Source organism: Zerene cesonia, chromosome 26 (genome assembly GCF_012273895.1).
Source record: "Zerene cesonia ecotype Mississippi chromosome 26, Zerene_cesonia_1.1, whole genome shotgun sequence".
Taxonomy (NCBI): domain Eukaryota; kingdom Metazoa; phylum Arthropoda; class Insecta; order Lepidoptera; family Pieridae; genus Zerene; species Zerene cesonia.
In genome coordinates this window covers 4762285-4784792 of record NC_052127.1, presented here as the reverse complement: position 1 = coordinate 4784792, position 22508 = coordinate 4762285, and the positions used below count along the sequence as shown (strand labels likewise).

The 22508-nt window shown below is 31.6% G+C and overlaps 6 protein-coding genes across 6 annotated transcripts in view; 3 read left to right on the top strand and 3 right to left on the bottom strand.

The window, feature by feature from the left end:
* The window catches only part of LOC119837099 (sodium-dependent noradrenaline transporter-like), a 29472-nt gene extending 29138 nt beyond the window's left edge, over positions 1 to 334 (bottom strand). Inside the window, exon 1 of the mRNA XM_038362598.1 lies at positions 253 to 334. The gene's annotated coding sequence lies outside the window, so the exon portion shown is untranslated. The remainder of the gene's footprint in view (positions 1 to 252) is intronic.
* Positions 335 to 9051: 8717 nt separating this feature from the next.
* Positions 9052 to 10690, top strand: LOC119837198 (protein FAM183A-like). The gene is made up of 3 exons (XM_038362724.1): positions 9052 to 9178; positions 9645 to 9804; positions 10558 to 10690. The coding sequence occupies exons 1-3, from the start codon at positions 9052 to 9054 to the stop codon at positions 10688 to 10690; spliced, it is 420 nt and encodes a 139-aa protein (XP_038218652.1).
* A 146-nt stretch (positions 10691 to 10836) lies between these two features.
* LOC119837072 (coiled-coil domain-containing protein 103) lies at positions 10837 to 11772 on the bottom strand. The gene is made up of 2 exons (XM_038362563.1): positions 11569 to 11772; positions 10837 to 10976 (listed from the first exon to the last, which is right to left on the bottom strand). Exons 1-2 carry the CDS (start codon positions 11709 to 11711, stop codon positions 10868 to 10870), a joined length of 252 nt encoding a protein of 83 aa, XP_038218491.1. The 5' UTR covers positions 11712 to 11772; the 3' UTR covers positions 10837 to 10867.
* A 3031-nt stretch (positions 11773 to 14803) lies between these two features.
* Positions 14804 to 17313, top strand: LOC119837197. Its single transcript, XM_038362723.1, has 5 exons — positions 14804 to 14944; positions 15252 to 15500; positions 16011 to 16163; positions 16970 to 17109; positions 17187 to 17313. Exons 1-5 carry the CDS (start codon positions 14804 to 14806, stop codon positions 17311 to 17313), a joined length of 810 nt encoding a protein of 269 aa, XP_038218651.1.
* Positions 17314 to 17430: 117 nt separating this feature from the next.
* Positions 17431 to 22508, top strand: part of LOC119836944 (XK-related protein 6-like) — an 8112-nt gene continuing 3034 nt past the window's right edge. The window contains exons 1-4 of the mRNA XM_038362418.1: positions 17431 to 17642; positions 21099 to 21319; positions 21637 to 21811; positions 22165 to 22302. Of these exons, the coding sequence (XP_038218346.1) occupies positions 21146 to 21319; positions 21637 to 21811; positions 22165 to 22302 (487 nt within the window). The 5' untranslated portion in view covers positions 17431 to 17642; positions 21099 to 21145. The remainder of the gene's footprint in view (positions 17643 to 21098; positions 21320 to 21636; positions 21812 to 22164; positions 22303 to 22508) is intronic.
* Positions 19137 to 20824, bottom strand: LOC119836945 (protein SREK1IP1-like). Its single transcript, XM_038362419.1, has 3 exons — positions 20610 to 20824; positions 20092 to 20264; positions 19137 to 19326 (listed from the first exon to the last, which is right to left on the bottom strand). Exons 1-3 carry the CDS (start codon positions 20721 to 20723, stop codon positions 19197 to 19199), a joined length of 417 nt encoding a protein of 138 aa, XP_038218347.1. The 5' UTR covers positions 20724 to 20824; the 3' UTR covers positions 19137 to 19196.

Here is a 22508-nt window from a genome sequence, read left to right as displayed (position 1 = left end):
ATTTTAGAAAATAGGTTTTGTTTAAAATATGTTTAAATAGTGATCTTGTTTTTATGTAGGAACACGTTTGTAAAAATTTTACTTTCAATAATTATACTAATATAAAGTAATTTTATTTTCGTAATTTACAACACATTTGAGTTCATTAATAATAATCTTACACTTTATTCATTATTTTAAAAAACGAGCAACGCGCCAAAAATATTTTCTTTCTTCGATGCACAGAAAAAAAAATTATAATCTATGACTTACCTTCAAACATAAAGAACTATAGAACGACCGCCGATGTGAACAAACTTTAAGTAGCGTAGGCGTGCATCTGCAAGCAGATAGGACAGACGACTGAAATGAAGGACCTAGCGAAACAAGGATGAGGGAACTGCGTTCAAGGTGTTTTTAGGGCTCTGCTAAACCGCAGAGGCCCTAGTTTTAACTAGACACTGATTTAAAACTATAAATCTTTTTTGGATGTGGTTTAAATGATAATTAATACAGCGAATGTTGTAAATGTGTACCAGTCAAAGTTATTATAAATTATAACTTACCCTTTAAACAAATTAGTAAATAACTATTTTCAGTAAGCTTTTTCTTTTTGAATGTGGTTGCTAAAATTATTGATTATCAGTACAAACCAATCTTACATGATACATTATAAACGTTTATTTGCGACCCACTTTTATTCAATTAATTATTCATACACTCAGTATATCTATTCAGATATATCATAATTGTATTATTGTTCCCAATGTAAAATCAGAAAATGAGTATTGCAATAACACATCCCCACGCATTATTCAGCGGCGTAGCTAGAGGGACAAGGGCCCTGGTGCATAGGGAAAGAATCGGGCCCTCCTCCCTTCTTTCCGCCTTCCTCCCCTCTTTCAAAGCTGAGGTTAGAGGGCCCCCTGAGCTCCGGGGCCCTGGTGCACTGCACCACCTGGCCCTATGATAGCTACGCCACTGGCATTATTTATCTATGGCCCACAACGGCGTAAGTTCGTCCCAGACCAGAACCCGTAAGCTTCACCCGACCTTGTACCTTGGCGCGCTGTTTTGTTTTTGCATTTCCCGCTCAATTTCTCGTATTTTAAAATTGTTCAAATTCAGTTTTTCCCGTTGTGACTTTGATATTGCGTTTTGGATGGCTTCTGATGGAGTTTACTTTAATTACTGAAAGCTTTATTACGTTATTTTATAATGAAATCGATACCTTTTTATTAAAAAGTCTGAATATATTAAAAATTGATAGCTAATCATAACTGAGGTTTATAAATATAGTAGAATGTAAAATATTAGTGATAAAGTAACATTTTCGTCAATGCGAAAATATTACTAATTTAAAGAAATATATTTTTTGTACATATGTTATTTTATATAACTAACAGTCCGCGAGTCCGTGGTACATAAATAATTTATATCACTTCGTAATGATGCAGCCTTCTAATGGTAAAACAATATTGTAATCGGTTCAAGACAATACGAAGGTTGCATTTGATTAATGTTCAAATTAATTGAATACATAAATTTAAAGTAAAAGCTCATCTCCCGACCTAACCTAACCTATCATAATCTACCCTTTATCAACTCATGCGGGAAGTTTGTACGCCTCGTAGCATTGTCATTTTGGCTAAGATAAAACTATCGCGTAATATACAATATTAATTTTTAATAACTGGACATTTAAAGTATGAATTTGTGATGAAATAACATACAGGTATTATATATACAGTTGATCTTAATTTGTATTTATATGGAAGTGTTTGTCTCTCTCTATCCTACTACAGATAAAATAATACAGATTATACTGAAGTCCGACCGATTTGGTAGATAATTGATGTGCATATAAATAGCATGGCATATTGTAGAATTAATTTAAAATAATTTCAAAATGAATGCAGCCGCCACTTAAATTAATATAATATCTATGGATGTACCCCCAACTCTACCAATTTATTAAATATTTTTCTAACGTTAAAACACCTACTAATATTAACAAGCCGCACTTCGCAACATTACCCGGGTGGACCTGGGTTAAAAACAAAATAAAATGTAGCCTATGATCACAGACAAATTGGATTTCTATTCGCAGACTAATTTTCACTAATTTCATGTCACAAAGTCACAAATGGTGTATGACGGTGAGGTTATAGAGGTGTAATATACTCACATATATTACATCTCTATAATATAAGTATATATATAAAGTTCAAAGCAATATTCAAAGCGTATTATTGATCCTTCATAATTTGCCATATCATGAATTCGTTCAAGTGAGCGCTAGCTGTTATTTTAGAAAATATTCCTTAACATTCGCGAATTCAATGTTTTATAAGAACAATGACTTTTCTGCTAGCACTTTTATACGTATATCCATAGTTTCATACAATGTCTCGAATATCTATAATTACATTGTGCTCAACTTAAATAAATGAATATAATATATCAACATTAGTAGGGTGATACACATAAAGAGTGTGTTTTTTATTTATTCATGCCTGCGAAATACGTTTTGTTTCCGCTGTGTCTCCCTGAATCCAGAAACTTCTATGCGAAATTTACCAAGTCCGAAAATTTGCAAAACTGTTAATAACTACAGTAAGTTAATTGATATATTTTCCTATTCACCCAACAGGCTCCGCAAAATCCTAGTTCTTTATGTATAGATTAGTACATAATTCTTGCGAACTTTTTTTCTATTCTTTCAAAATATTTCTCATTTATAAAGCATTTTAGTGCTATAAAACTAAAAATTAAATATGTATAATTATTATTTTGGATAATTTAATTGTGTCTACACTTTACATGGTCCATTTACCATATATTACTGTAATCTAAATTAAATATCTTTTAAAAAGTAAGCAAGTAAGTTGGTAAACCAATTAAATAAAAAAATATGTATATATATAGATTTCACTTGAATGAAAACCGTGTAAAAGACTACACAATATATTTATTATAAATAGGCATATAATATTTCGAATGTAATAAGAAGGTGTCATATAGGCTGGTATATTGGAGAAAATAGGTTGTTTAAATAAAAAAGACATTAATTTTGACGTCACGCTTAAGTATCACAGATTAAATATAATAAGGAAACAATATAATCTGTGCTAAAACAGATTACCGAAAATTGGTATGATTAAAATTCCGCTGAACGGCCGTAGCTTGTAATTAATTCATTAATTCTTACGATTCTATAGTATTTTAATTAGAATGGTAAAACTCTAATTAAGAGAGATTTGTCCTTTTCCATCTAATAGATATTAATGAGCTTGATTACGTTATATTATTAACTACTACCTGCGTCCCGCGGTTTCACCCGCGTAAGTCGTTATCCCGTAGAAATATCGGGATAAAAAAGCCTTGTTGCCTATGTGTTATTCCAGTTATCCAGCTATCTACGTACCAAATTTAATTGCAATCGGTTCAGTAGTTTTTGCGTGAAAGAGTAACAAACATCCATACATTTATACATCCATCCATACTTACAAACTTTCACGTTTATAATATCAGTAGAATGAGTGATACAATAATAAATGTTATTTACGCCTGTGCAAATGTATAAGCTTACACCATTTAAGAATAGCTTTTTATTATATTCATTATGCTGACTATGCATTCAACATTTTCAACCTTAAAATGCCTACTGCAATATAGAACTACGTAAAAAAAAAAATGGTTGCCTGTAAAGTCGGTTTTACGGGCGAAGATTTTACGTGACAACGTCTTTTTCTCGGTAGAATATTTATTGATATGAATATTATTAAATTGCACAATAGGAACAAGGAATTGAATGAAAATAAGAATTGCACAAATTTTAACTATAGAAAATATATTTTGTTTACTAAAAAAAAAAGACAACAGAGACACAAGCACACGCCGATTCAATGCGCCTAATTCTCTAGTGCTGCGCGCGCGGCGGACCGATCATAGTTCGGTGACTCATCGTAACGTTACCGGGCGTTACACTTTTTCATGAGTGACTCCGAGCCGCAACCTAATTTAAGACGTTGTCACGTCAAAATAATAAATTTTTATCTAAGTGTTTGCCATTAAAAGTACAGTGGTGGTGATGCTCAGTTTTGCCCGGGTACATATATAGGCTTAAGCATTCAGGGATTAATTACATATATTCAACAGCGAATTTTTTTGTCAAATTAATCAAGTACCTAGTTAAACTATACAAACGGTAAACAAACTTTTCAGCTTTATATTTTAAAGTATGAAGTATGTTGACAATAAATACGCTCGTACATTAGATTATCAAAGGAAAATTGGGTATGTACTTAAACTTGCAAATATGAATAAAATAACTATGTATCTTACATAGCGTTTATTGTACAAGAAAAAGAGAGAAAAATTTATTACATTTTAACCTTTACTAATTTTATAAAGCTGATGAGTTTGTTTGTTTGTTTGAACGCGCTAATCTCAGGAACCGCTGGTCCGATTTGAAAAATAAATTCTGTGTTAGATAGCCCATATATTGAGAAAGGTTATCTATAGACTATATATGTACCACGAGCGAAGCTGAGGCGGACCGCCGGTAAAACATAACTAATGTTATAGTTTATGCCGAAGCAGCATCTGCAATAGCTTCCCAGCTTTACCACAGCTGGTGCCATACATTTTTATGGTTTTTAGATTTCTCCTTTGCACGTGCTATGGGATTTGCTTCTTGCCATATTTCATGATTCTTGGTAGACTCAACCCGTAGGTTTTGAAATTGTGGTATAACAAAAATGTAACATACGAGATTATATATTTTGATCGCGTCGATCTGTAAGTTTGGTTTTTTCAGATATATTGTTATAGAGCAAAATAGTTGTAAATAACTTACGCTTTGTATCTTACGTCTTTGCTGAAAGTAAAGTTCTTGTCTGACAGATAGACAACAAAATGATCCTTTAAGAAGTCCGTTATTTATCTTTTTAAATCAGTAAAATTGAAAATTTACTGTTTTCGATTTATGACGCACTTAGGTACCTATAAATTACTTATATACTTCTAATATAGTAATCTATTACTTTATTAGAAGGTAGTTCCGCTATTATTAGGTTGCGTTACACATCGTAACTGAATTCACAAAAATAATTAAAATTATGTATCATTTTCACTTATACTAAAATAGAACCTGGAAAATACAGCGTTTTTAGTCGCAAAAGCAAAATCATTATTATTCAAAATCTTTCGATATCTGATTTAATTATGTCAGCTATCCTATCTAATTCCATTATTTCACTTTCAATTCCACTTTAAATATACCGACGTTACTTTGAAATCAATCTACCAGGATCTCATAGATTGTAAGGAGATAGGAAGATTGCTGGATCCTTCGCTTACAGGTGCTCATTAAGCGGCTGTTGTCACGCCTGCCACGGTGCCACCCGCTATGGGAATTCATTTTATAAAGCTTGTGGTACACTCGCAAAGGTGCATGTTGCAATTTTAAATTTACTAACATTTTTAATAAGGAACTACAATCGGCTGTGTAAATATTTCGATGTCATGTTACTTAAAAAGCGGTTGAATAGATTCGTTAAAAAATTAAAAGGTCACTGGACTATAATTGATATTTTGTATAAAATTGAGTTGTAATCTTAGTATAGGTATTTTTTATCTTAACTGGCCATCATTTATGGGAATAAGGTAATATTCGATAAAAAAAACCGACCAGAAAATAAATAAAGCTTGTAATATGCTTGGTAAGCTTTGTATTTTTGTGATATTTAAAAATCATCGTAAAATTTTCTTTATTATTATTAAATACTAGCTTTCGCCCGCGGTTTCGCAAGCGTTTATTTCAGAGAGGTTTAATTGATGTTATTATACATATATAAACCTTCCTCTTGAATCACTGTATCTATTAAAAAAACATCATAATCTATTGCGTAATTTTAAGGTAAAGATCTAAGCATACAGACACACACAGCCCTATAATAGCCCATTTCTTTTATATAAAAACAAAAACTTCAATAACTCGATAGCTAGGTAAGTAATAGAGAAAGCAACATAAAAACAACCATTACTATAACAATTATCCTGGTGCATCTTCATCCCGATATCCCCATTAGAAGGCGGGGCGTTTGCGGATATTTCAATTATCCGCCTTATGAAATAGTTGTCTCGGTGGATGTCGATTTCGCGGATACCCACAATATTGCCGCGCGATAGCCGATCGGAATTCAAGCTTTTCTTTAGCGGCGTTATGGACGGAGCGATTCATTAGCTTTGATACACGTCAAAAATTGTGTAAAGTTCTAGCATTCGCTTAGAACTTATCATTTTAGCATTCGTTTAGAACTTACTATTAGGGATAATAGAATACTGTAGTTAATTAAGTTATAATAACAAAGAAACTACATAAATATTGGAATAATATACGTGAAGTTATAATTCATTACGAAATTTAAAAAATACTTGATTAGAGCAATCAATAATAGTCAACGATATCACGTTTATATATACACTACTGGCTGCGTCCGGGTATCACCGGCGTAAATAAGGTTTTCCTTGGCTCCCAATGTAGGAACATTGTGATAAAAACTATTCCAAATTATTTCCAATTTTATCAGCTATCTGCAAGTGAAAGTTCCGTCAAAATCGGTGCAACCGTTCCAGAGACAGGCAGACATACACATTACAGAATATTTCTGTATTTATTTCGAACAGTGTACACACGATAAACTATGTAATAATATACATGTACAATAATAATAATATATACTTAATATTTTCAACCTGTCTACAGAGTTTACCTAAAAAAGTAATCGAAAAACAAAAAAAATCTCTACGCTTATAACCATAATGCAGCCCTGAGTTTTCCACGCCCATTGTAGGATCGCAAAGAATGGCCGATATAAGAGAAGACGGTTTTTAAATTCATCCCACCTCTCCCTTATACAAGGACGTGGTTATTGGATTTTTATTTACCTGTTCAACTCTGCAGAGTTTATTGTCTATTATGCTGGTTCGGATTTTGAAAGCGATTTTATGAAATGAATTTTTTCAATCATATTATAATAGAATATTTGATAAAAAGTGTTCTGGTTATTGCTTCACTTGAATTTTTTACCTAGACATTTTCATTTACACAACATTTTAATTATTAAAGTTATCTAGCGAGTATTTTAAATATAGAAATTAAAAACTTTTTAACGGATTTTAAACGCGATTTGTTCATTATATTATTAACCCGACGTTTCGAACACTTTACAGCGAGCGTGGTCACGGTCTCCCCAATTTCTAAATTTATCTATTTTTAATAATAGAAGATTGAAATTATGGAGAAAAGACGCGAACTGCGAAATTATTTTTGCAATTTTTTTTATATGAATTTAAAACCGTTGTTGTATATAACCACAATAGTCATCAGCCCATATATGTTCCCACTGCTGGACTCAGGCCTCCTGTGAAGATATTATAGGGGTAGTATATACTTTATCAAAATCATATAAAAGCCTATTTATAGGGTTCCGCAACCCGAGGCAAAAACGAGAATCCTTCGATGTCAGTCTGTCGGTCTGTCTCTCTATCAGTACGTCCGTCCGTCACCAGGTTGTATCTCATGAATCGTGACAGTTAGACAAATGAGATTAATTTCTGAGGTTAAGCATCCGTTTGCAAGGTCATAAATTGCGCAGTTGCTCAGTTTCGAGTCCGATTCGCACTTGACGAATTTTTATTCTACTAGTTTTATCAATCTTCATTTGTTAACTTCATGGAGAAAGCTGGGGTGGTTACAGCTTTATCTGTTTTCTCAACGTGGGTTTTTATACCCAGAATTGGAGATTAACGTAACGAATTATGAATACATGCTCATATTATTATTACCTCACAAACAACGACGCGCTGGCCGCTAACACTGTTATTAATAACCCAGTAAAAGCTAACTAATTCATACATGTCATCAAAGTGCATCACGAAACTGAAAGTGTAGCTCCTCCAACCAAGGTATCTATATCAACAGGTGGCTGGCAATTAAGCCCTCATCTAGATGTAATCTGCCGCAGCGTCCCCTGAACTAATTAGTCGCTGACATTAAAGTTATCAAACCTAGATAATCACAACTGCGGTGTTTCATGCAGCTAACACTACTGACTCTGAAACGTGTAAGACTGAATAGCTTTACTTGAAAATATTATCATAACGCATATTTATTATAAGTCATGTCTTTTCTTATGAACGTACGTTTTAATGTCCCTTGTTTTCATCACATATTAGTAGGTGTTATGAATAAGAGCGTTAAATTGTATTTTCTGTTATTGCGCATTCAAAATATTTATATTATAATGACTATCCTAAATCCAAGAAGACAAAATCAAACTGACCAAAGAAATCTCTTCCTATGTTCTTTTAATAATCAAATTTGTCAAACGCTACTGTATATCTATTTTCATAAGAAGTTCATGTAACCTCCACAGATTCCATAAGGTTTTTAATAATATAATTGACGTAACAATGTTGTGACATTTAAAAATCGCAGCCAATTTTATAAAATACTTTTGATACGATTAAATTTGTAAGTAACGAATATCCATTAATGGTTGTATTCTAATATAGATAATGTAGATACATCTTATTTAATTTACAAGATATTGTTAATAAAATAAATTTTCATTTAATGACACTGGTATGTATAAATAAGTATTATGTACCTACACGTTTCTACCATTTCCAATAAAAGGAGCTTTCATAACGACTGAATTTTTTTCGGTTTTCGGATTTTAATGATTCATTTTCATTCGAACGCTGGTGCCTCCCGTATATATACCCTAACAATTGAAAACTCAACGTTTCCTTTTTGTGAAAATAATCACCATTATTGTTGGTATTATTTATACGGAATATATAATTGATAACATTCTAAATAGCTAAGAAAACTTTGTTATTTTTCATGAAACGCCTTCTATTCAATAAAAAAGATTGCATTGTATTTGATTGAAGAAGAAGCTTGATGGGTTAGATAAATGGCGGGAAATAAAGCTAAAATTATTTTTTATACATAATGAAGTCACACGATAATTTTTCCCGGATATTTTCAGTACAAAAATGGGTGACAAAGGAAAATGTACTTTCGGCACGAGGATGCCTATCGACATTCACATGCTCAATGAAATCATTTACCGGGAAGTGAAAAATTTCAGGAATTACAAAATTTACAGACCGAACTTTGGGTGTAAGTATACGTTACTTAATTTATTGGTAAAGTTCCACATGTACATTAATAGCGCTTAAATATTACCAAGATGGTAAATGAAACAGGTTAATAAGCGGATGGATCCTTATCATATCCATACATATAGTGTACAACGTACAACGATCGTCTCAAATTTCCAAAAAATTGTTAAATTTAAATATTGATATTTAGGTGTAGAAAAATTCTATATAAATATATAATATAACGAGGCTCTACGTCAATTGAACTTAAGCTAGATAATGGAAACAAAATAAGTAATTAAACTTACTAATTAATGATATATGAGATATGTATCTCACAGCAGTGAGAAAAAAGTTGATTCTGACCTGAAAATCACAATTCATAACCTAATTCATTAAGAACACACACGCTCACTCACTCACACACACACACACACACACATTCTTCATAAATGCGTAATTAATAATAATATTTTGGTGAACAGCGATCCCCGTAGCAACGAAGTTTTACGCAGCCCATGACCAGCTGAAGTCGGAATCAAAGGAACAAACCGAGAAGGTAGACAATTATCACCACAACGTAGCTCAGACCCGGTCGAAGGGGCCACACAGCAAGTACCCATCGCCAGCTACCGAGAACCAAGTGTAAGATGTTTTATATACATGCTCCGATAGAAAAACTCTGTGAGAACTGTAGTATGAAAAGACTTGCGTGTTATACTATAATAAATCCGCAACGTACACCCTCTGATGAAAAGATTGAGGATCAAACCATGAGGTTCAATGGTCATTATCAATTTATTTCATATATTGAATTACTAGCTGCGCCCCGCGGTTTCATCCGCGCAAGTCCATATGCCGTAGGAATATCGGGATAAAAAGTTGCCTACATGTAATTCCAGTTGTTCAGCTATCTACGTACCAAATTTCATAGCAATCGGGTCAGTAGTTTTTGCGTGAAAGAGCAACAAACGCACACACATCCTTAGAAACTTTCACATTTATAATATTAGTAGGATTTAGCTTTACTACATTTTGATTGTAAGTGATATGGCCTGTAAATGCATATTAATTATTTTAAAAGAAAGTCGATAGTTTACATGTCGCTTGCTGTTAACCAGCAATTGTATAAATTATATAATAATACATAGAACCCTTATGAGATACATAAAGGATTATAATTAGTAGATACACAATGTATGATGCGCTCACTAATTTAGGATTTTACACTACAAATATAATTTGGTAAATATTTTTTCCGTCTAATTATGGCAAGTCCAATTTGTGAAATAAAAGAGCAATCGTAAACAATTCTATAGTAAAATTTTTATATATTATTTCTTTACCTATATACAATGTTATTTTATTATACTTTATCCCTCATAATTTTCATTTTAGATACGGATGGTACTTCAAGCCCTTGCTTCCTATGGACAGAAACGACCGTCGGTTCTACAACCCTAAAAAGGAAAGCACTCACACTAAAATTGAAATTATTATACTTATGTCAAACCCTAAGAGTAAATCTTAACTAATGATGACCTAGGACTATTTTTATAGTATATATTAATGACTATTTTTGTAGTACATACTGGTTTAATTGGCATTTATCAGATAATTTTTAACTCTAACACAATAAAACATAAAGTGTTCATGTAACTTTATTTTAGAATTTAGAAGAAATAGAAATTCTTATAGGTACATATTTTTATTCTTCATCGTCTTTTTTAGCGGCAAATTGATTCCATCTTCTAGTTGTTTTATTTTTGTAATCGCTTTTTTCTAAAGGCTGCAAGTGGGCTGCTGCTACTCTATCTCTGTAAAAAAAACTTATTATATCCCTAAATTTTAATATTTGAAGTTTTATTTTATTCGAAACGTCATCTACATACCTGGATTCTAAAGACTAGTTTATTAGACATACTTCACAATTTTTTAACATAAACCTTAATATTCATATGTAATGACATAAACCAAAAAAGCAATAACAGGTGTATTACAATTTTAACATAAATTTTGATGCTATGTGAAAAAGTAAGGTATACCACAAACAATCTAAATCTATAGAACTTTTTCCGCAGGACTTATAGCTAGTGAATAATTTTTCCTCAAATTGTTATAAGATATATTCTCTTTTCCTTTTCTAAGTTTGATTTTATTCTACTATAATATTATTGGTCGCAATTTTCATGATTACACCTTTTACATCAATTCAATCCGGTGGTCAAGTCAGAATCCAGTATATATAATATTGTCCTAGCTACATTAAATCGAACTGTATTCAAAAGAAGACCACCACTCCTTGAATACGATATTTAATAATAATAAAATAATATATTTTTTGATGGTTTCGATCGGAAGACTGGAATAATGAAAGCATTGCATAGATAACTAACTTCTTCCACTTACGCAAACTCTTCGTAGCTCTTCGCAGTGTGAATAGCGTCGCACTTAACATCGTTTACGCGCAAATACTTCCGATCTTCCTCCATACTTTGACGCAGTTGGCCTTCCATTGCTGCTATATCCTCTGTGTTCAGAGGTTTATCCATTTTGCTCTATTACTACTCAGACACGATAATACAGTGTAGGTAACTTTCAATACATCGCAATATATTGATTGTACACAAAATTGTCGTTGCTATGGCAACGTATGAAAAGCTCAATACTTGATTACAATGACAATACCAAGAATCGATTTGAAAAGAAATAATATAACAACTTGTTGGTTTTCTTAAATTATTATGAAATTTGTATAGATACTTATTCGACATCGAAATCTAATTTTAACAACGTTTTTTGGCAGCTTTTTCAAGCTAGACGTTTTCTTTGGAAAAAAAATCTTTATTTATATTTACTTAAAAACCCGTATACCGTATATCGTACCCGTAAACCCGTATACCCGTATACCGCATACCGTAAAAATACACAAAACCATTAAAAACCGTAGAAATAAAACACATGGAACCTGCATAAATAATAACATAATGCATAAATAATTAATCTCATAAGCAACGGTAAACAAAACGCATCTGCTATACTAGTTGCTACTAGAAAAACCTTATTTTTCATAATCCACATTTCATTGCGCCTACAAAAATTTCCAATAAAAACCTAGTGGTCCGTCATCTCGATTGTTTGCGTCGTCTTATGTTTACTCAGACAATTTCGCTAGATTTTCCACGTTTTTGTATCCCTACAAATCAGATATGTTATAAGTTGTTACACGTTTGTATATTGTATGGTATTATGTCTAGTTTATATTATTAAATATAAGTACTAACTGTATGTTTGTATATGGCATCCAAGTGACATCGGTATCATTATAATTGTTTTTATTTCGTTTCTAAGTATTAAAATAGGGCAGTAATTACAAATATACTTCCTTGTCTATTCATTAAAGCTAAGGGACTCACTTCAGTGAATTGTTATAAAGAAAAGGCTCGCATTTGATAAGTTTTTCACATTGTTTAACCAATGAACCTTATCAGGTCCGTGTTGAACAAATATTGTTTGCAAACATTACTTGATTACATGACTAGTTAATATATACCGCTCTCTGAGTCTGAACTATGACTGAATTATTATATCTAACAAAAATGTCTTAAAATAATCAGAACTAGTTTAAATAAAAATTGCACCATACGAGTGGCACCAGCATAGGAATTAAAATCCTACTAATATCATAAATGCGAAAGTTTGTTGGTTGCTCTTTCACGCAAAAACTACTGAACCGATTGCAATGAAATTTGGTATATAGACAGCTGGAATAACAAATAGGCAACTTTTTATTCCGATATTCCTACGGGATACGGACTTGCACGGGTGAAACCGCGGGGCCCAGCTAGTGAATCATAAAATTCGGTTCACCTGTAAAAAGTTATGAGTAGACAAGAAATACAGCCGAATTGAGGAACTCCTCCTTTTTTTAAGTCGTTTAAATAGAAAAAGTTGCAATCTGCATTACCTTTATATATACTTTCGTGTAAAATACCGCCTTATTAATAATTAACTATTTTGTTTTATATTTTACATGTCATAATTATTTAAAATAATATTGGACACTCCGGGAACTGTAAGTTTCATGCAAGTGCATTAAATTTGCCATTTGAACTTTATATATAAATATAATTTTGTGACAGCATTAGGGAATAAATACTGGTAAATATATTTTATTTTAGATTTTTCGCAGTAGTTTTATATATGTTATTATACATATAAACCTTCCTCTTGAATCATTCTTTCATTAAATAAAACCCCATCCCACCCCAATGTGCAGTTTTAAAGATTTAAGCATACAAAGGAACATAGGGACAGAGAAAGTGATTTTGTTTTATACCATGTAGTGATTACCACATTATTTACCAATAGTTCCTTAATGCTATCACAAATTTATTACTTAAAGTATTATTACTAGGTATATATGTACGTTGTAATAGGAAATGAAAACCCCGAGCGCCAGTATTCAACTAATCAACATATAGCAAAGAGCGTGCCCCTTTACTCGAGTTACAGATTTCAAGTAAACGTTTGAACCACACGTTCGGACAAATCACACTATGTTGACATGTACGTATTTATTTTGGTATAATTGCATTTTAAAGTAATAATTATTGAGTTTTTATAATAGAAATCCTACTAATATTATAAATACGAAAGTTTTTAAGGATGTGTGTGTGTGTGTGTATGTTGCTTTTTCACGCTAAAACTACTGAACCGATTGCAATGAAATTTGGTACGTAGATAGGTAGGTGGACAACTGGAATAACATATAGGCAACTTTTTATCCCGATATTCCTACGGGATACGGACTTACGCGGGTGTGACCGCGGGGCTCAGCTAGTGATAGATAAGTGTGAAAAAATCCTATCGGAAAATTATCTTGCAAAGAATTTACAGGTAATAAGGATCATACTTTCTCCATATGCATTTCAATACAAAACTATTATTTAGCTTAAAAAACTCAATTGAAGCCAGATATACCTGTGAATAGGATAATTGTTTTCTCATCAGATCGTAAGTGGTAATTGGGAATCAATGGAATCCCCTTCAAGCATCGGCCTTTATACCCCGTCGTGTAATATGTCATGTTTCACCTTGACCTCATCTAAGTCAATCTTGTTTTATTTGAAAATCTTTTGAAAATGAATTCCAATTAGCTTTTTACTTTCCAATGGAAGAATATCTGCTTACGATATGTGTGATTATTTTTCGTAATCTTAATTTAAGTATTTTTGCTACACCATGCATGAGATATATCATTTTAACTTCTAGGTTTTATATAATGCTTAAAAATTACCTACTTTTTTAAGTGGTAAAATCTTACATAAGAAAAGTACAACAGCAAACGGAGAAGTTAAGTGATATCAATTTTTTAGACTAGGGTTATAATATGTCGAATCCTTATCGACTAAAACCTAAAAAATATAGTCTATAATTATCTTATTACTTATTAGCGTCTTCCCTGGTTTCGCCCGTGGTACATATATTCTATAGCGCTCGGGGATCCAATGGTGAATATTTATTTATTAGGAAAACAGTACTTTCTGTGATTAGCGCGTTCATGCAGTCAAACTTCAGGTTTTTATGATTAAGAATAGATAAGTATAAATTTGCAACTACAGGTATAATAATAATTGCGTGGATGGTGGTCTGCTGTTCTGGGTATGCAGAGTACGAGTTTTTTAAAGGATTCGATGCTACAGGTTCTACATTGGCAATCAATACAGATATAATTAATGTTACTAATTCTCTAGATGAAGTAACTACATCAAGGAAACTTGGGGTAAGTTACATAACCCTAACGCTTATAAGAATACTTTTTCTACAAAAACTAAACCGCCTACAAATTTTTAAAACAGATAGATTTAAAATAAAGATAATATAATAGTATAGGTACTACATTAATGAAAAAAAATCAATATCGATTCGTGCAGTCGAAATTACGGAGGTAACAAACACAAAATATAAAGTTGAATTGCGAACCGCGTTTTTTGCCTGCCCAATATAATAACAATATCATATTGCATTTATACCACATTAGAAATATATTAATTTAAATTTCTGCATTCACCTTTTAAACCTAATTACAGAAAATGAAACAAACATCAACCGTGAAAGGATTACGTGAACCAAAATCCATTGTATCCACAGCAACAAACAAAATATCAGTGAAAAATAAGACAACATTCAAATGTCCTGAGAAAGAATCACCCAAAAACATTGGACCTTATGAAGTTCCTACGCAACGAGACTTGGTTATGTTGACCAAAAATATTCTTTTAAAATTGTATTATAGTTATAATCAGCATTCATTACAACTTCTCAAAGATATTAAAGAGGTGAGATTCAAACTTTCCCGCGTTAATTTACAGCGTAATTTTAAATTGTTAATCGATAAAATAATATTTAATTAATTTTTTATTGTAATATTATGTGCCTGGTAATATTCTGTTCGCGTATAGCTATTTAAATCACCAAGAGTAGGTACCCGTTTACCGAATGATGTCTGCAATTTTAACTACTTAAACTCTCATTGTTCAGTGTTATATTAGTTGAGTTTTAATTTTGATCAACATTAGTCAGTTATCATTTAGTAGGTACCTATGCATTTTGTAAATATTTTGATCCCTCCAGCTATTTACTACTAGATAGCTATAAAATTTATCTATTTTTAAGGCAATTTTCAGTTTTATAGCATTGCAGTGCTTTATAAATGAGAATTTTTTACGGTTTGGCAAAAAGACGCGGGTTCTAATCCCGCTTAGTGAATCAAACTTTTTCTATTCTAAAAATTATTATTATTATTATTATTACATATTATTCTATTATTCTATACATATTATTCTAAGGCAACCAAAGCAGCCCTCAAGAATAAGTGCAATTTTAACAAGAAATTATACACGCAATGCGTAAGAAACGTTAGTAAACAATGTGAAAGGTTTACCAAGGACACCTTGATGAACTTGGAAGCTCAGAAACACGACGTCGTGATGCTTACTGAGGTAACAACATACACACTTTATCAATGTTTTAAATAAAAAAATTAAGCAGGAATTTATAAATAAATCAACAAGCTTTATTGGTTTTTGTGACACTACAATGTATCATCAAAATCCATACTGTGGTTTTCGCTTAAGAGTAACAGACATCCACACACTCCTACAAACTTTTGTATCTTTAATAAATATATATAACAATCCTCTTTGAACAAGTATTATATTACTAGCTGCGCACCGCGGTTTCACCCGCGTCAGTCCGTATCCCGTAGAAATATTGGGATAAAAAGTGCTTATATGTTATTCCAGTTATCCAGCTATCTACGTACCAAATTTCATTGCAATCGGTTCAGTAGTTTTTGCGTGAAAGAGCAACAAACATACACACATCCTTACAAACTTTCGCATTTACAATATTAGTAGGATTATAAATTATTATGATAGTTTTAAAGCAATTTAGAATGCACCATTTGCGACACAATAATATTTTAAAGTTTTAAACCTTTCTAGAATATATGAAACATGTTCAAAATCCATTTGTTAAATTTGTATCATCATCATCATCATCATCATCCCATACATGTTCCCACTGCTGGGACACAGGCTTCCTATGAGGGTTCAGGCCATAATCCACCACGCTGGCCAAGTGCGGGTTGGCAGATGTCGCATGTCGTCGAACTTTTGATTCTTGGACATGCCTTTTCCTCACGATGTTTACCTTCACCGTTTTAAGCAGTGGTGATGTTATGCACCACTGAGCCACCACTGCTTAAATTTGTATACAATGTTATAATTATTTATTTCTGTTGCAGGAGAGAATCTGCATTTTATCAGATTTAAAAACGGATCCTCTACGGTTAATAAAACTAATTGCAGAGGAAAAATCATTATTACACTTTACATTGCCTGGTTTTTTAATTTTGCTGCACAGCTGTAACATGTATTGTTCAAGGTTTGATCAAAAACTCTATTTTTATGAATTTTCTGCAACTAAATGTGTACGCTATTAAAATTCTCTTATTATTTTAGACAGAACACTCGTTTATATAAAAGGAAGCCATTAAGACACATGACGGATCAAGATCTTGTTATAAGCCATTTACTGACGAAAAAGAGTTATATTCAGCTCATAAATGATTCAAAGCACAAAGTCTAGCAAGAATTTAAATTGTTAATCTGAATGCGTTCAATGTGACAAATATCATTCCCACAGCGACCAATCGATCGAGCTTTCGCATGTCTTGCATACCACCCACTAGATGGCGTCATAGTGTGTGAACTTTTGACATGTACTTGATAGAAACTTTGTTGAAACTTAACCAAAATATTTAAACTTTTAATTTAATTATGTATTGTGATAATAGTTATCAATAGTTTTTAAGTGAGGTTGAAATAGTTATCATAATATATTTTGTTGTTTACTTGTTTAAGTAAATGTGTGATGTGTGATTGTAGTTAACTATTCAAGGAATTTCAACAAAAAAAGTAAGTTACAACTTGTATTTCATTCATAACTTTATAAATGTAGAAAAACAATCACATAAATCTATGATAAACATGTATAGTATTAAACTGATATAACAAATTGCGATTATAATCGTCGTTTTATTAATCTAAAACGTGCGTCTAATCTTACTTTCTATTCTGGTACACAAGAGTGAAAACAATTAAGTATTACGAATGAATAGTGTTATCTTGTTCCTCTTTATTAATGAAACCTTTTAATTTAAGATGTGGTTGGAATTCTTACATCAAAATAAGTAAGAGAACCTGATTTAAATGTGAGTCATGTAACAAATATGTGACTATTCTGTGTAATATAAATATCAAAACTTTATCACCAAAATGAGTACACCCCTTCATGATACAGTTATAATTTAATTAAACTGTTCTTTAAAAATTAAAGTTTTGTACATAATCAAGCTTATAATTGTTTTATATCGAATATATTTAAAATTAAATCTGAACAATTTATGACACAACTGTAAAAACTTATATTGCCCAGCTCCACAAACTATCGTTTGTATTTTAGATAAGTATGTTTTATCATAGTAATATTTTACATACTAAGTAAAAATAAATATCTAAGAATTCTTACACTTTCCTCATTATCTATAATCATTATTTAAGTACAGCTTAATATAGTACATATATTATGTATTTAATTTCCAAATTATTATATTCCGTATATATTGTTTTCCGTCAGTCCATCAATTTTAATATTATTCTATTTAAATGTGAGTAATCCAATATTAAGAACTTGTTGCCTATTTCTTACACTGACAATGTTTTTTCTTAAATAGAATAGATATTTCTTTCCAATAAAAATTTTAGGTTGAAATGTTTTCAAAACCTTAACAGTTTCTTAATGGTCAAAATCATATGGAGTAAAAAGTATATCAACTCAGGTTTAATTTTTAGATGTTTTATGTATTACTTTTACCTCATAAGCATATCTAGTATAAATGTAATGGATTTGTTAACTCTCAAGTCCTCACTTTCCCTAAAACTATTATTTAGTTTTTTATTATATATAACTATTTTAGATACTTTAAATTTTAGATGGAACTTCATTGTAATGTTATAAAATATATATTAATATTTATAAAACTTGAAGCTCAAGTACCCTTTTAATGTAATTACCCATTGTACAGATTTCACTGTAACTGATACTAACAGTAGTTCGGGTAAATTATTTTCAACTTTTTGTTAACTTGTGTGTGATTTGTGATAAACAAATATATAATATCATGATGAGGCTTAGAATAACCCATGGTGTAGTGTAGTTGAAACTATTCAACTAATAACATTTATTTTAAATGCCTTATTAAAAAACATCATAATATTAACAATCACATTCCACGCAAAATTCAAAGTAAATATCACACATTAATTACTCTGGATATATGTGATAAAATAAATAAGTAGCTTTTGATAAATAATGAAAACAATAAAAAGTAGTTGTATTTATTTAATAAATTTAATAAATTTAATAATATTGACATGATTGAACACATTTGATTTTCAAGTCCTTTTCAGTTATTTTTTACTTTTTTTCTTCTCTTTGTGTGACTTCTTGGACTTCTTGGATTTCTTCTTCTTTTTCTTTTTTTTATATGAATTACTGCTATCTGATGATGATGATGAGCTTGATGATGAACTGGTGGATCTGAAAAAAAAAGAATGTTTTATGCTAAGTTCTTTGGTTTATGGATTTTTATTTGGCGAAAGATATAATTTTGAATGACACGAGTAGAAACGTAATATGTAAGATATAGAGGACTAATTTCATTTTTTAATTATAAAGCAAAAGTGTGTACAAAAATACCTTGCAGAAACTCGCTGATTACTGACTTATAAAGAGTTGACATTTTGGGTAACAGAGCTGAAAGGCTAGGGAGAAAGGAAATAAAACCTTTTTGTCCAAGTAGTAGAGATGTTTGATTTATCAGTGTTTACATACAAGCCTGTCTGTGTCAATAAAATTATATGAAAATTCGTCTTAAGCAAATATTACTACTAATGAGAATGTTGAATTATACTACTCGAAATGGTCCAAAAGAGTTCTTTGTAGTAAAAAGTTCTAAACTTTCAAATGCCTATTTTGCGTGAAAGAAAAGGAGGGGGGTAACCAGTCAAAGCTGGAACCATCCCAGCTCCTCCATGAAGCTAAGCAGCTTGTGTGCTCAACTTTGACCTTACTAATAAATCAAATTATACTACATGTACAGTGCTATTCTGCATCATTATGTGATGTCACAGCTTTTCATTGAAAAAAAAGTTGGGATATAATTTTTTTTTAATGTAACACACTCTGTTTCATGTTTCTAAGTGAATCAAATTATTCATAGGACATTTCAATTAATTGGCATACTTTTCATTTAATTGACAATTAGTCATTGATGTTCATATTCCTACTAATATATAATTATACCTTGATCTCTTTCTCTTTTTACTTTTCTTCTTTTCTTTCGCTTTCTTGAACTTTTCTTCTAACTTCTGCCGCAGTTCCGCTTCTCGTAAAGTTTGCAATGGAGTTGCATACTCTTCTTCGCTATCACTGCTGGTACTACTTACATCTAGTACTATTTCTTTATTTGGATCTACCTAAAAGATTGGAGAAAAATTGACTTTAAACTTTATTTTATTTATCTTTCATCAATTTTAATGTTATGGCTAATAATTATATACATATGGGAGTAATCAGTTATTTATTTCATTTATTGCTTTATTTAAAAAGGTAAAAATTGGAATTAATTAATTTTTATTTAGTTCATAACTTGTGTGTTTGTCTGACAAAGAAATAAAGTAATTTTACTTTGATTGCTTCATTATAAAATCCGCTTAGTATGAAATATGTAAAAATTATATTCAGTCTTAAATCATTCTATGTCATGAGGATAAATGATCATAAATTTGTGTAAATACATTGTAACGGATTCGTGTACATACTTTTATAAAGTTTCGGCACTGAAACGTAAGGTGACCTGCATAACCGCACTTTTTACACGCCGCCCGCGAACTATCCTTTCCTATTTTACTCACTAGATCTGTATAATACGACATTGTCAATTTATTTACTCCGAAGTTACTAGAAATTCCAAAGTTGTATTCAAACAACAATCACAACTCGCCACTCAGCATTTCAAAACTTGTTCAGTTTGACAAATGACAGTCGGACGTCGGTTTGACGTGCAACGTTCTGCGTTCACGTATGTCATAGAGTCATGTACACCGTTCCTTTATACGCATTTTCGTATATTTCTAATAAATTTAATTCTCCGTGAAAAACAGGTAGTTGAAGCTGAAAATTTGTTTTTAGATAGTTCCTTTATAGCGAAAGGTATAGATCACACTCTGATATGACAATAAAAGATAATTACGATTTGCTAATTCGTCTCGCTCAATTTATCATTTCACAAAAAATTTATCTCATTCCAGAAATGCCCCACATCTTGAAGACAACATAGTATGAGAAATGTAATAAAATGGCCGAGTTCCTGCCCCTTTGCGATGTGCTGTTCAACGTGATATCACTAGCTGGGTATTTCTGTGACGTGGTGTTCGATCTCGTGATGGGGTACGCGCTGCTCGAACGCGGGTATAAAGGGACATTTGCAGCCACCATATCGATAGTTATCACATCACTATTGATATCGCAGGTAGTTTGCAATATAGTTTGGCTTTATTGTTTTTATATATTTTATAATGGATTATATGCACCTCAATAAGAAATGGGAGCTCTTCACTAATCATCCTCAATTTAAATTCAAATTTTATTGCAGATTGTTTATAACGGAATAGAAGTGGTCAGGCATAGTTTTACCCTAGATATAACTTGTATATACTATATTTATATTTTGCTACCTACAACTACAACCTTTCATACTGCTGTCGTGATCCCACTTCTAATTCTAATTACGTTATGCAAAGTTTTTTTTGAATATGAGTAGACTTAAAAAATAACATTCTTCAACAGGTACTATCACTCCGTTGGTATCTACACGTATGGTGGGCTAGTGAGGGTCGCAAGGGCCGCCCCCCTTGGTTACCCATACTCTTACACTGCCTGCAAATGGGGGTACTATGGAGGTACGCTCGGCTACTTGTACCTGTTGAGTTACGGAGGGTCAAACATCAAGTTCGTGATCTTTGTAAGTATATTGGTATTGCAAAAATAAAATAAATTTGTATTTTTGTGATATTTTTACGTAATTATTGTAATATCCGGCTCGAAGGATTAGAATGATTATTAAGCGATTTGCCAATGTGTCGTTTATTTTCGAGAGGTATTATAGAAAGGAAAGAGAAGGCCTTGTATAATCGAAATTTGCATAAATAATAAAAGTATTATATAATAAGTAATAGAAACCACACTTGAAGCATTATTTGATAAAATGACTGTTAATATTCAAACAATTTTACCAGATCAAGTACCAAATTTTGTAACATGCGTATTGTCTTCTAAGAACTTAATGATTGTATACGATGACATGTATTTGTCCAGGTATGTTGCGTCTAGTCCACGCCTTTTGCGAAGCGGCGCCAATGTTGCTGCTACAACTTCATATTCTACTAAAAGAAGCACATTTGGAGATCAGCGAGCTGGGTGTCACGCCGGATCCTAATATTGACGAACCGGCTGGTAAGCGTTAAATTTTTAATCTCATAAAAGTAATGCTCTATAATTTCTTGTTTCGGCTATTGCATCCAAAATTCACATTCTCATAATATTTCCGTGGAAACACTCAACCAAGATCGTACGTTAATCCATCTCTGTACCAAATTACATACAGCTACGATAAGCTGTTTAAGCGTGAAGGTCTAACTAATATCAATACATCCATCCAT